Source organism: Protomyctophum bolini (assembly GCF_963924005.1).
Source record: "Protomyctophum bolini genome assembly, chromosome: 9".
Classification (NCBI taxonomy): Eukaryota; Metazoa; Chordata; class Actinopteri; order Myctophiformes; family Myctophidae; genus Protomyctophum; species Protomyctophum bolini.
The window spans coordinates 36,258,014-36,270,513 of NC_137870.1; the positions used below are offsets into that span (position 1 = coordinate 36,258,014).

The window sequence follows — 12,500 nt, forward strand, 5'->3', positions numbered from 1 at the left end:
AAAGTGCTTATCATCTCTGTCAGAGGCTGGGGAACGTAATGGGGAGATGTTTGGAGAGAAATTAAATGTAGTCTTCAAAAGTGATTGGCCGGAATGACATTTGTGATGATTTGATTGGCCGAGCACGGAATGTGATGTCTGATGATGTATATGATAAGAGCACCCCTCACTTCACTTCAAGTGTGATTTATTTAGAGTCAACAATCAGCTAAAAAGGCTATAAAATAAAGCAGCATCTCTCTTTTAAACAAAATGTTTTCAGAAAGCAGCCAACAAAACCTGTGGCATATGTAATAATGTACTATGATTTGTTAGGAATTGCGACTGTAGGTCGCAGTTTACTATGAAAACTTGAAAACAGTAATATTATGCTACCGGTATATTATTACTGTTTTTGGTCAAGTATATACCGGTACTATACACTACTACTGGGTAAATGAATAATAGCCTATTACAGTAATATATTAAAAGTAACTCGTTACTGCCCACCACTGGTAGCGAGGCAGATGTGTGAATCTGTGATTAATCTCCCTGCTTTTAATTACCAGGGGGAGGTGCTGAGAGTAATCGTTAGGTTAATGGCACCAACGGCAGATAAGAATGAACTTATGCAATTATGCTCTGACTCTAAAGTTGTCACATTCATTATTTAACCAGATTAGGTCACAAGCACAGGAATATGCACCTGTGTATATTGGTCAATTATTGATACACATGCAGTAGGCCATATCACTCGCACACATTTGTGCGTGCATGCATGCACAGACACACACAGAGAGAGAGAGAGAGAGAGATAGCTCTTATTAAAAGGGAGGTCTGTATTTAAGGGAGATAAATCCCTATTGGCTAATAGCTCAGTCCGATGTGTCCAGACTGAAGTCAATGGCTTCATCCTGGGGTAGTTTGGGCTGTATTTGTATAGGAGGTTTGGTATTTATTGCAGCAGAAAACCACTTGAGATGTCTGTGATTAAAACTGATGAGATATGGGTCTGACCAGCAACAGAGACAGTTGCAATACTGCCATCGTCCTAATCTCTCTCTCTCTCTCTCTCTCTCTCTCTCTCTCTCTACATCCAGATATTCGTGAGAATCGTGACAAGGCACGACAACAAGCCGCTTGCGTCACTAGCAAGCGGCTTTGCCACAAATGTGGCGTGGGAAAAGCATGGGTGGGGAAGCTTGTCGTTAACCTTGTCGTGTATATGTGGGTGTACTACTTCGGGTTAGGGGAAGCAACATAAAATGTAAAAAGACAATTGGAATAAAAAAGGAATATATATTTATTCCAGCCAAAATTAGGAATATTTGCAAGAAATATACAATAATATACAAGCAAACTTAATCTAACTAACAAAACCCAAACTACAAACCTGATAAACACAAATGAAATAATAGAACTCAAACTTAGCACAAATAAAGATCTGAGTTGGTCTTTCTCAGCTTCCAGAGGCATGTTATGGGAACACGGTCTCTTTCTAGGCTTACAAAGACAGATGGTTGAAGGACTGGTTTTGCGTGAAATGACAGAGGAAGTGATTCTCTGCTGCCGAAGCTGACAGTCCTCTGATCAGAATTGCGGGTTGGGTGTGGCCACCATCCAATCCACTGCTTAGGTGTCAGAGCCAACCAATCTGTGAAGATGGCCAATTCCCCACAGCAGCTGGCAGTCTTCAGCTGGCAGTCTCTCTCTCTCTCTCTCTCTCTCTCTCTCTCTCTCTCTCTCTCTCTGGGCTATGTCACAGGGCCCGCTTTTTGAGTTTTTTTTGTGTTTTTTGCCTGCCACAGGTAAAAGGGCGCCCGAAGAAACGCCTGGCTTTAAAAGTGTTAACATGGTCGGAATGTATACCAGTAGTTTGAAGTTAAAATGGGTTTATAATTATAAGGGGGTGCGATTCAATTCATACAACATTTCAAAATGTTGAATCAAGTAACGTTAAAACTGTCTAGAGTGCACACAAAAGTAGTGCTCAAGTACATGTCCACATGACCCCGGAAGTGAAATGCCCCTTTAATTATTCAGCGTCAGTGGTGCTTCTAGAAACACTGAACTGTTGGTTGAAATAAAGAAGAAAGGTAAAAGCAAAGCAGAACTATAAAAAAGTTCCCACTGTATTTACATTGGCCACATGACGTCTCACGTTGTCATTTAGTGCGCTATCCGTAGACTTGGCTGACAAATTATGTGCGTCATAAGTACTCTAAACAAAGTGCATAGACTTCTATCTAAAGATCTAAAGTGCTCTAAACATCCTCAAAGTCCATAGACTTGGCTGGCAAACGATTTACATCATAAACTCTAACAAACATTAAAAGTCCCATATATTTGGCTGCCATATGATGTAATCTTCAAAAGCGCCCCTCCAAAAAGAAGGGAATAGAACATATTTCATATTCTTTCTCACCAGATGGCGAGTCTGCACGCTGCCTTGACTCCTCAACCCTGGTGTCAAACACCTGTCCACCCTCATCTACTCACCTGAATGAATAAACACGCACGCATGCACGTGTGTCCGTGCACACACAGACACAATTAACACCAATCCCACTCCATTATGCTGTGTCTTTGATCGTGATCCCAGTGAAGAATCTGGCAAAGCCTTCAGTGCTCCCCCCTCCCTTTAACACAATCAGTCCCGGGATTCCTTCAAAATAGGAGCTCAGGGGTGCCGGGGTGCCCCGATTCTATTTTGCTAGTTTACCTTGCTCTCATTTCCATTATATCACTAAATAATCCAAAGCGTTCATATTTTAAGTCAGAAATGAAGCACTTAGTATATCTATCAGATCAAAGAGCGAAGCGTACGGTGGCCTTTTTGCCCACTCAAAAACAAAAAACTGAAAAAAATTCAGAATATTATTCTCTCACCTGATATCATTGAAGATGCGCTATAGGACGCGTACACACGTCCTTTGAATCCGTCGGTTGGATTCCCTAGGACGCGTGGACACGTCGGATGGACGGAAACGGTTAACCAGCTGTGCCAATGCCTTTGCCATCCCAACCTGCTGGCACAACCACCGGCAGATGCTGCTATACCCTGGCAGTGGCCCTGGCCATCACTTCTGGCTAGCTGGTGTGTTTGTCTGTGCCTTGCCTGCTGTTTCATTAGCATTCCAGTTAATTGTTAGTTCACCAGGAAACTAACAGAGGGCAGCTAGACTAATGGATATGGCTCAGGTGCCTATATGAGAAGTCAACTTGCCTCCCTTTGTGGCGTTCAATATTGACAGTTCAGTCGACCTTGCATGGGCCGGCTGCACCGGCACCCCATGCGTGTGTGTGTGTGTGTGTGTGTGTGTGTGTGTGTGCATGCACAGGGTGTTACAGCCACTTCTATTTGCGTTTAACTTCATAGCAGGGGGTCTATAGTCACATATATACTGTATATATACATACAGTATTGTTGTTCCCCCCACACACTGTTCTTCCAAGGTCAATTTCCCACCTGTTTTGTTGATCATCTTTCAAAACTGTATCAACTCTTGTAAGCTGTAGTGATGTTAGATGGCCAGTGGTTTTTTCCATTAGTTATTTGGCATTTGAGCCACGGACCAGGCCACCATTTGAGGAGATTTAGCCTCTCAAACCCAAAACTTAGAATATGTTGTTGTTGTCGTTGGATACAATTCTGCCCACAATCCCATGCTGTATTGATGTGGTACCATAGGAGACACAACAGGCAGGAATGTTGATCAAAATAGTATATTATTCTACAAGTCTTGAGAGCATAAGATTAATGTTCACACGCTCAAGAGTTGAAGATCTGTAAGGGTTCATTTGGTTATCAACTCTCCATGCATCATTTAGCTGTGGACCACCTGGAACCTCCTCAAGGTTGACAACAACTGGTGTATAACGAGGCCCCAGTGGCCACCATAGCACGACGTCCCCCTGGCCATGGGGTTTGTTACAGCATCTCCATATCTCTCTTGAGCTGGAGAGGTTGTGGTGATAGAGTTTGATGAGATTCATAAACACGTGCCACAGATGTCACAAATGTACGAACAAACACTCACTGTATGCACTCATGTTTATGCATAACGCGCACACACACACACACGGAGACGCTCGCACAGATGTTGTTGAAAGCATCTCTGTGGGAGTTCTGAATGAGTCATGTTGTCTCCAGCAGGGACAGAATGTCTGTGTGTGTCTGTGTGTGTGTGTCTGTGTGTGTGTGTGTGTGTGTGTGTGTGTGTGTGTGTGTGTGTGTGTGTGTGTGTGTGTGTGTGTGTGTGTGTGTGTGTGTGTGTGTGTGTGTGTGTGTGTGTGTGTGTGTGTGTGTGTGTGTGTGCGTAGCGTGCGCGAGAGAGAGAGAGCTGATGTTCTCTCTACCTAGTCTCTCGAGCCAGACTGTTGGCTCCATAGTTATATATAGTGCAGACGGCCCTGACTCTCTCTCTCTCTCTCTCTCTCTCCATTACCTCCCATAAACATCTCTCCACGTCTCCCTCAGCATCTCTAAATCTGACTCTTCTGTCAGTCTTTACCAGCGTGCTTCCCGTCTCTAGGGGCACGGTTTCCCTGAAGCTCACATTAACCTACTCCGGCATTGCTTTACCGTCAAGATAACCAGCGCTCTGCACCCACCGCCCGTCGCTGATCATCTGACAAACAGTACGATGATGCGTACTGAACCGCTACATCTGCTCAGCTCTTAGATGTGGAAATACATACATGAGCTCCCTTGCTGTCTTACTGGTTTGCAGAGTAGAATTTTTATAACTCATCTTGTATTTTAATCACATGTTATTGTCTTAATTATTTTATTTATTTATTACTTTATTATTTATATTTACTTTATCTTTTTTTTTCTTATATGTTTTGTATTTCATTGAATCACATTGAGTCCTCGTTTGTCATGTGAAATGTGCTACAGTATATACATACATAAACTTGACATGACTTGACTTGATTATGTGGAAACACAGACTGAGATGAGAGTGAGTCTGAATTCTCATCATTTCAGAGCTGTCATCATGGTACTTCCATCCATGCTTCCCCAGCCATGTTCGCTCTGATAAATGGATGAATAAATATAAGTTCCACTAGAGTGTAGCCGTCGTTGAATAGCAATAGTGAGCTGGGTTAGGGTAGATATTGTTTATGCCATTTGCCAATGAACAAAACTCTGTGGATGACAAACTCCCAACAGCAAATGACATCCATCAGGAGTACAGAGAGCCCTCAACAAGGCAAAGAAAATCTGCTACCTCGTGAATAAAAACCGTACAAGCTGGTCTAAACAAAAAAAACAAAAACATCTCAGATGCAATGACAGAGTGGGCCCTTGGAGTAAACGTTACATCTGAGGCAAGCACTGATGAGTAAACAAGTCCTCTCAGAACTGTTCATTAAAGCTTGATGAAGCGAGCGCAGCTCTCCGTCCACTGCATATAGGGATCTTCTTCAATAATAAAATACATCTTTCCACAGATGTAAGTACACCGTCAAAACATGGGTGCCTAGTTGAGATCAAGCCTATACACTCAACCCGTAATTCAGTGTTTTTGTTGTGAACAATACAACACCTCTACTTTCTACTTTTGTGGGCCAGGTGAAATATGCAAAATGAGTCTAGTCTAGTGTATGAGAGCTGTGCATATGTCCTTTTTCACTCACACTTCAACCATTATTTGCGTTTCTGGAGGCAGTGTTTCCTCCCACTCTGTCCTCTCACCAACCTCGCTCCACGCTCTCCTCTTTTCCCCACAATCCCCCCCTGATCTCCATCTGCTGCCTCCTTCCTCTCGTCAGCCTGTCGTCCGGTCTCTCCTGTGCGTCTCAGGCAATCTATATGTAGGCCCAGGTAGAGGAGGGAGACGGGTTGACTGACAGGTGAACGGACACTGTGGAGTGTGGAGTCCATCAGCGGGTGTCAGTCCACCTGCCTAACTGGATCCACAGCAGTAGCACCACCACCACACATGTGGTGTTCTTTTCTTTCCCCCCTCTCTCCCGTCTCTCCTCTCTAAACTCTCTCATCTCCTTGCTCCATGCTGTCTGTTACTCCTATGCCACTCTGTTATTTTTGCTAAAGAAAGACAGACAGATGGGGTGTTCTACCCTATTGTCAGGGTTGATAACTGCATTTGTACTGAAAAGCGATGAGAAGTTAGGCCTCATGCTGTGCACCACCGGGTGCTGCCATGTTTTCTCTGTATCATCGCCCGACGCGCGGAATAGTACTTTGACCTAAATATGTCAATTATGACTGTGCTGGTAACAGTCCGTGGGAGGAGGTTTAGAATGTTCATTATGATTGTAATCTACTTAATGCCATACACTTTTCTTTTTTGACTTTCGCCTTTTTTCTTTTTATTGATAGTCTCGGCACACTGCCAGACTGGATTACCAGCCACGGTGCCCAGACAGCTACGCCAGCCGCCCGGGGGCCCACAACATGACACTTGTATTGACTTAACTGAATGGCACTCGAAAGACAAATTAACAACCCTTCCTTAATGTCCACGTCGTAAATGGTGCCCCTGAAAAAGCATTAACCCATTCTGACCGGGCACCCATTTTGGTGTTGGCATCATGTTATGCTTTAGCTATTGAAAAATAGCAGATCTACAAGCTCATAGCGCGCCACCGAGTGGCGCGCTACGAGCTTGTAGGTCTGCTATTTTTGAAAAATCGAAGAGCGACTCACATTTTTTAGAATCTGATCTCAGGTCAGAATGGGTTAATCAGACCAGTGTGTGTCCAGTGTGAAACCTCGTATGAATCTGATCTCAGGTCAGAATGGGTTAAGTATAGCATCTTTGACAACTGATGTTTTTAGTGCCACGTTAGTTTGACCCCCTCAGTAAGTGGGCGTACAGTAATGACATTGATGCTCAATCACATGAACCGCACGCCTTCGCTGCGAGGAGGCGACAACCAATGTGAGCACGCTGTCGGAGACGAGCCCATGGCAGTGTGATCCAGGAACCAATGTGAGCACGCTGTCGGAGACGAGCCCATGGCAGTGTGATCCAGGCACGAATCACACACCCACTCTCTCTGTCTATGATGACCCCTCTATTTATCATCACCCAGGCTGTCAACAAATACTTTGCTTCCATCACAAGGTACAGGACCATTTGTCCAGTGGTGTAAAGTAACTATAAAGTATATTTACTCAAGTACTGCACTAAGTAAAATGTTGCGTTTTTTTTTTTTTTTTTACTTAACTGGAGTATTTCAAATTTTCTGTCCTTTTACTTCTACACCACTATAATGTACATCTCAGAGGCATATTGTACTTTTACACCTCGACACTTTGAGAGATTTGATTATTATTACAAAACACACATTAGCCACTTCTATCCACTACAGTATTTTGGCCATTTCAAAATAGCCCGTCTACAAGCACACAAAGCGTCGCCTTGTGACGCATTGTGAGGTTGTAGATCCGCTATTATTTTGTTAATTAGGTTTTGATTTGTTTTATACATTTAAAAACGTGTGAATAGGGACATATGGGTATACTTTCTATAGGCTACGTATATAGCCTATTATATATAGGCTTCTATAGAAACGTGTACTTTTTCCACTCACTCACGCACGCACGCACGCACGCACGCTCATGGACACATTCACAGTTCACACATGCGGAAAACATTTGAAATGACTCCAGCCTCTCTGCTAATTAATTTATAGAGATCATCAGAGATGTGTGATTTCCAAAGCAAAAATACCAAAAACCAATTAAGATTCTGAAGGTGAATCAGCCGCAGGAACTGTCTGTGATACACAAATCTAGTCTCACAGATTGTCTTTAACTGCACGTGCACGTGCACGTGCACACACACACACACACACACACGCACGCGCACACACACACACACACACACACACACACACACACACACACACACACACACACAGTCCTTGGAGTTAGCTGGTTTCTGCGAATATATTATTATGCTTGAACACTTTAAGACAATCATGGTGGTAAAGAGTGACTATAAAACAGTAATAAGGGGAGGGAGAGAGAGAGAGAGAGAGAGAGGCAGTTGCATTTATGATGGGGGTCTCAGAGGAGAGATAGATGAGTTGCTTTTTGTCTTTGTGTGGTTTTAATAGCCATGCTGGTGTGAATCCAGCAGGGCTCACAGTGTTTTACTTGTGGTTGTTGCCATTAAGCTCCATTTAAACCTGTGTCAGCTCCCAGCTCTGTGCTTCTGTGTGTTGGCATGATGTCAGGAAAAAACAGATGTGTTCCCTCCTGAACACATGCTACAATGGACCTATCATTCAGTGCAAGAGCAAGGACACTTTGGTAGAGGTTTGGGTTATTTTCATTAACCTATTTATTCATTCATTCCTTCCTTTATTAATCCATGAATTTAAAAAGAATATACAAATGATATTGTCAGGGAGGTGGATCTGTATTGTTTACAGCAGCCAGTCACTTATATTTGATTATTTGATACAGTCTGTTTTTAGCGAACATTTAACTAATTCAGCAGCAGTAACAACAGTCATTGTAGTCTGATATTCTTCATATCCATATGAGTGAAACGGCCTTGATGATTATTTTTCAAAACGTTGGACAGTGTCTCCTTGAGTATGTATGTGGCACACACTGTTCCTCAACCTATACCAACTCATACTTTCACACTAAACCCTGTCACAAAGTCTCCTGGAGACACCCACGGTCTGGTCACTGTCACCAACTGAACCTGATCCTATTCCTAACACAATGTGTTGCAGATCTCGGAAGCATCCGCCACACTGTGGAGGCTTCAGTTTGACTGGGACACAAATGTAAATACCAGCTATAGACAAAAATATATATCTTCATATTTAGCCTAGAGCCAAACGTGTCTCATCTCGGTAATATGTAATTGTTGTTTATTCAGCTGTGAGATTAACAGGGACACAAAGGTTGACACCGTGTTGCTTTTTGACAAGGTGTATTAGGTGGGGAAATTAACACTGGTCAGTTTTGTCTGCTGCAGCCACTTTAGATTAGATTAGATTCAATTTATTGTCACAAATGAGTATGCAAATACTCTGACAATGACATGAAGGGTGTCGTCTAGCCAGAAGTGCAATACAGTAATGCAGTAATGAGAGAATAAATACAGAAAAATGTACAGTATGCAGTAATGTATACTGAATAATAAATAAATAATAAATAGTAAACTAATATTAGAGTACGTTGGCAGAACCAAGTAAATACAAATAATTATATAAGAAGAACAATCTGTACAGTGCAAGCAATGCATGATGACGATAATATATGCATATATACAGTATACACACCCACCCCCACATTCCCACACACGCTAACATGCTAATAAATATAAGCATGAGTTCAGATGGGTAGAGGGATGGAGGGACGGAAGGGATGTCAAGGACAAGGTTCAGTGTCATTGGGGAGGGGCAGAGTTCAGCAAGTAGACAGCAGCAGGAAAGAAGCTGTTCCTATTGGCCCCTAGTACCCCTACACACTGTAGCTGGACGCAGCTCTCTCTCTCTCTCTCTCTCTCTCTCTCTCTCTCTCTCTCTCTCTCTCTCTGCGACTGCGTGCACGCCACACACACAGGAATAGCCAGACTACACAGGGCGGAATTGTTTGTTAAAGTTGGATAGCCTATACGTGCGGCGTTAAATCAACGTTAAATCTTGATTTTGTAATATGGCCTTCTCGGGACGCGGTCGCAACCCAGTTCATACTGTACGATGAGAGAGCCAAATATCAAACCTGCTTGATATTCAGAAACGGTCGGGGAGGTGCTATATCTTTTCGCAGAGCCTTTCACACAGCGAGCAAAACCTCGGCGATCAAAGCCCGATCTTGCGTCAGATCGGGGGTTTTGTCGGCGAGCGCCAAAAATGGTCCCCGACAGCATAATCGGAGCAAATATGGGGCAGTGTGTGCGAGCCATATAAGCCTACTATGCACTCTCAGTCACAGGTATCTATCTATATAGAAATGTCATTTGGATTGTAGCACGTGCCTGACAGTGGCATCATGCATATTTAGGAATCCACCACCCATTATGGCCAATAAATGTTGGTTCCCTGGAGACAGACACATGGTGCCGTTCAAAGCCATGCTGTTTGTTCATTCAGCTTACATAGTCGTAACGCCATTGATCGTTTGATGTGAAATATTGAACTTGCTGTATTTCCATAATGGCAATGCACTGGAGTGACTTGACTGGATAATAGTATTGATGTAAACAGTTGGGCGTCAGGCCTTTGTGTCTACGGAACAGGCCTACATTAATTTGTTAACAGTGGAGAGAGCGAGTGTTTATCCAACTGTTCATTCATCCATCCCGTCCTTCCAAGCTGTTCATTCATCCAGTAATTTATTCATTCATGTAGTAACATTATTGTATAAGAAAGTATTTTTGAAACATTTGCTATTTGATTATATGATCATAGTTTGTATAGTTCATATCAAACATTAGATGGACCTGCAGTCTTACAATATTGAAATTAAATATAACTGAGTGTTCAGTTATCACATTTGATGAATTTGACCCCTAATGCCTTTATTACCATGTAAGGTTATTACACTTATCGCCATTAGATCAGTGAACATGCACGCACGCACGACACCATTCTGTAAGTAGAATGGTGAAGATTGTGGATAGATGTGGCCGAAATGGAATATGCAGATAGTCAGAGCTGCTGCTCCTTTGTGCAGAAACTGAGGTGGTTCGGGCACAGGTAAGGACTTCTCTTGGTCACTTCCCCACAGAGGTTTACCAGACACGCCCAGCTGCAGGGAAGAGGCCACATAGGGCAGACCTAGGACCAGATGGTGGGATTATCATTATATCCATGCTGGCATGGGAAGAGGCCACAGGGCAGACCTAGGACCAGATGGTCGGATTATTATTATATCCATGGTGGCCTGCAGGGAAGTCCTTGGGATTCCCTGTCAGAGCTCGCTAATTTGGCCTGGGAAAGAGAATCGGAGTCTGGGATAGAACTGCTACCTGCGTGACCCGCTTTTGGATAAGGGGTTGAAGATAGATGGACATTTTAGACCACTACTTTATTATAATTATCATTCCTCAGGGCAGTAACTGTGTTGAACTCAAATAGATTTTGATCTTGTAGCCTCGTGTGTTTACAGTGTCTCTCTCTCTCTCTCTCTCTCCCAGCCGCCATCCTTGACGACCCTATGGAGTGCAGCAGAGGAGAGCGGCTGGCCATAACACTGGCAAAAAACAGCATCAACAGAAACAGTAATCGCTCTACCACCGGCAAGCTGGAGGTGGACATCTTTGAACTGCTAAGGGACAGCGAATATGAGATGGGGGAGACAAGTAAGTAATGGGGAAATGAAGAAATGCTAATAAAGAACCAGATAGAGGGAGCGTGTGCGTTCATGCGTGTAGCTCACTCGTATGGCTCTTATTTAGTAATTTAATCCATTTTGGGCGCGAACCCCTGTTGGTGTTTTAAACATGTTATAATTTAGCTATTGAAAAATAGCAGATCTACAAGCTCATAGTGCGCCACCGAGTGGCGCACTATGAGCTTGTAGGTCTGCTATTTTTGAAAAATTGTGAAAATATTTATTTCAGAAAACTGGAGGATTTAGAAGAAACTTTTTAAATTTTGAGGTTAGGCCTAAATGGGTTAAATTCAGGACGCCTCTCCTCTCTTCCATCTGGTCCATGAGCACATAAAGATAGGTCTGTCAACCTTTTGGTCAAACAAATAACTGAATATGGATGACAGCCCAGTGTCGTTTGGGGGGAACAAAATCTGCTGTCATATTCTATATTTTCTTTTTTTATAGCTGCAGGAGTCAAAAGTTGTGTTTACGTCTGTTCCAGGTTATGTTTCACTTTATTCAATACTGAGAACGGCAGAATCTTTAGTTTTTAGAGTCTGGACCTAAAGTACTAGAAGTATGTGAGAATTGGAGCCGACTCAGATCTAGCGTGCTAACGATAGAACTCTAATAAATAGTGGAATTGACACATAGACGCATGCGTATGTGATTAGAGCCGTGAAATGGATGAGGAATGGGTCAGTGGCAGCAGTTAGATGGAAATGTCACCGAGGCAATACCTGCTACCTGCCCAGGAAAACAAACAAGCAAACAAAACACAGCTGTTATACTGCAGTACACTCGTAGCGGTCCAGTACACGACATGTGTTGCGGGTTCGAATCCCGATCCCGATGAACTTTGTGTCACTCCCCATCCTTCTCCCCAATTCCTGTCAGCCTACAGTCATTTTTTCCCCTCCAAAATATCACATTTTATCTCTGCATTCTTCTCTCTCCATCACTCATTGGTCTCTCTGTCTACTGTCTGGTAAGACAAGACTATTGTGAATGGTTCTCATCATTCCAGCAATTAGAATTGATGCAATTACATCAGTATCCTCGACAGCTGTTTCCAGTTCCAAGTACATAAACATGCATGAGTCTGTCTGGCCTTTGTGCAGTTCACCATGCAGCACATGTAAAGAGAAAACCCCAGACTGTGAAATGAACAGTAGACTTCACCGTGTAGGTTTAGGCTTCC

The 12,500-nt window shown here is 43.1% G+C and overlaps 1 protein-coding gene across 3 annotated transcripts in view; it reads left to right on the top strand.

The window, feature by feature from the left end:
- Positions 1-12,500, top strand: part of grik4 (glutamate receptor, ionotropic, kainate 4) — a 197,965-nt gene that overhangs the window by 107,947 nt on the left and 77,518 nt on the right. For all 3 annotated transcript variants that reach the window (XM_080772183.1, XM_080772184.1, XM_080772185.1), the window contains exon 4: positions 11,121-11,285. In XM_080772183.1, coding sequence (XP_080628309.1) covers positions 11,121-11,285 — 165 coding nt within the window. The remainder of the gene's footprint in view (positions 1-11,120; positions 11,286-12,500) is intronic.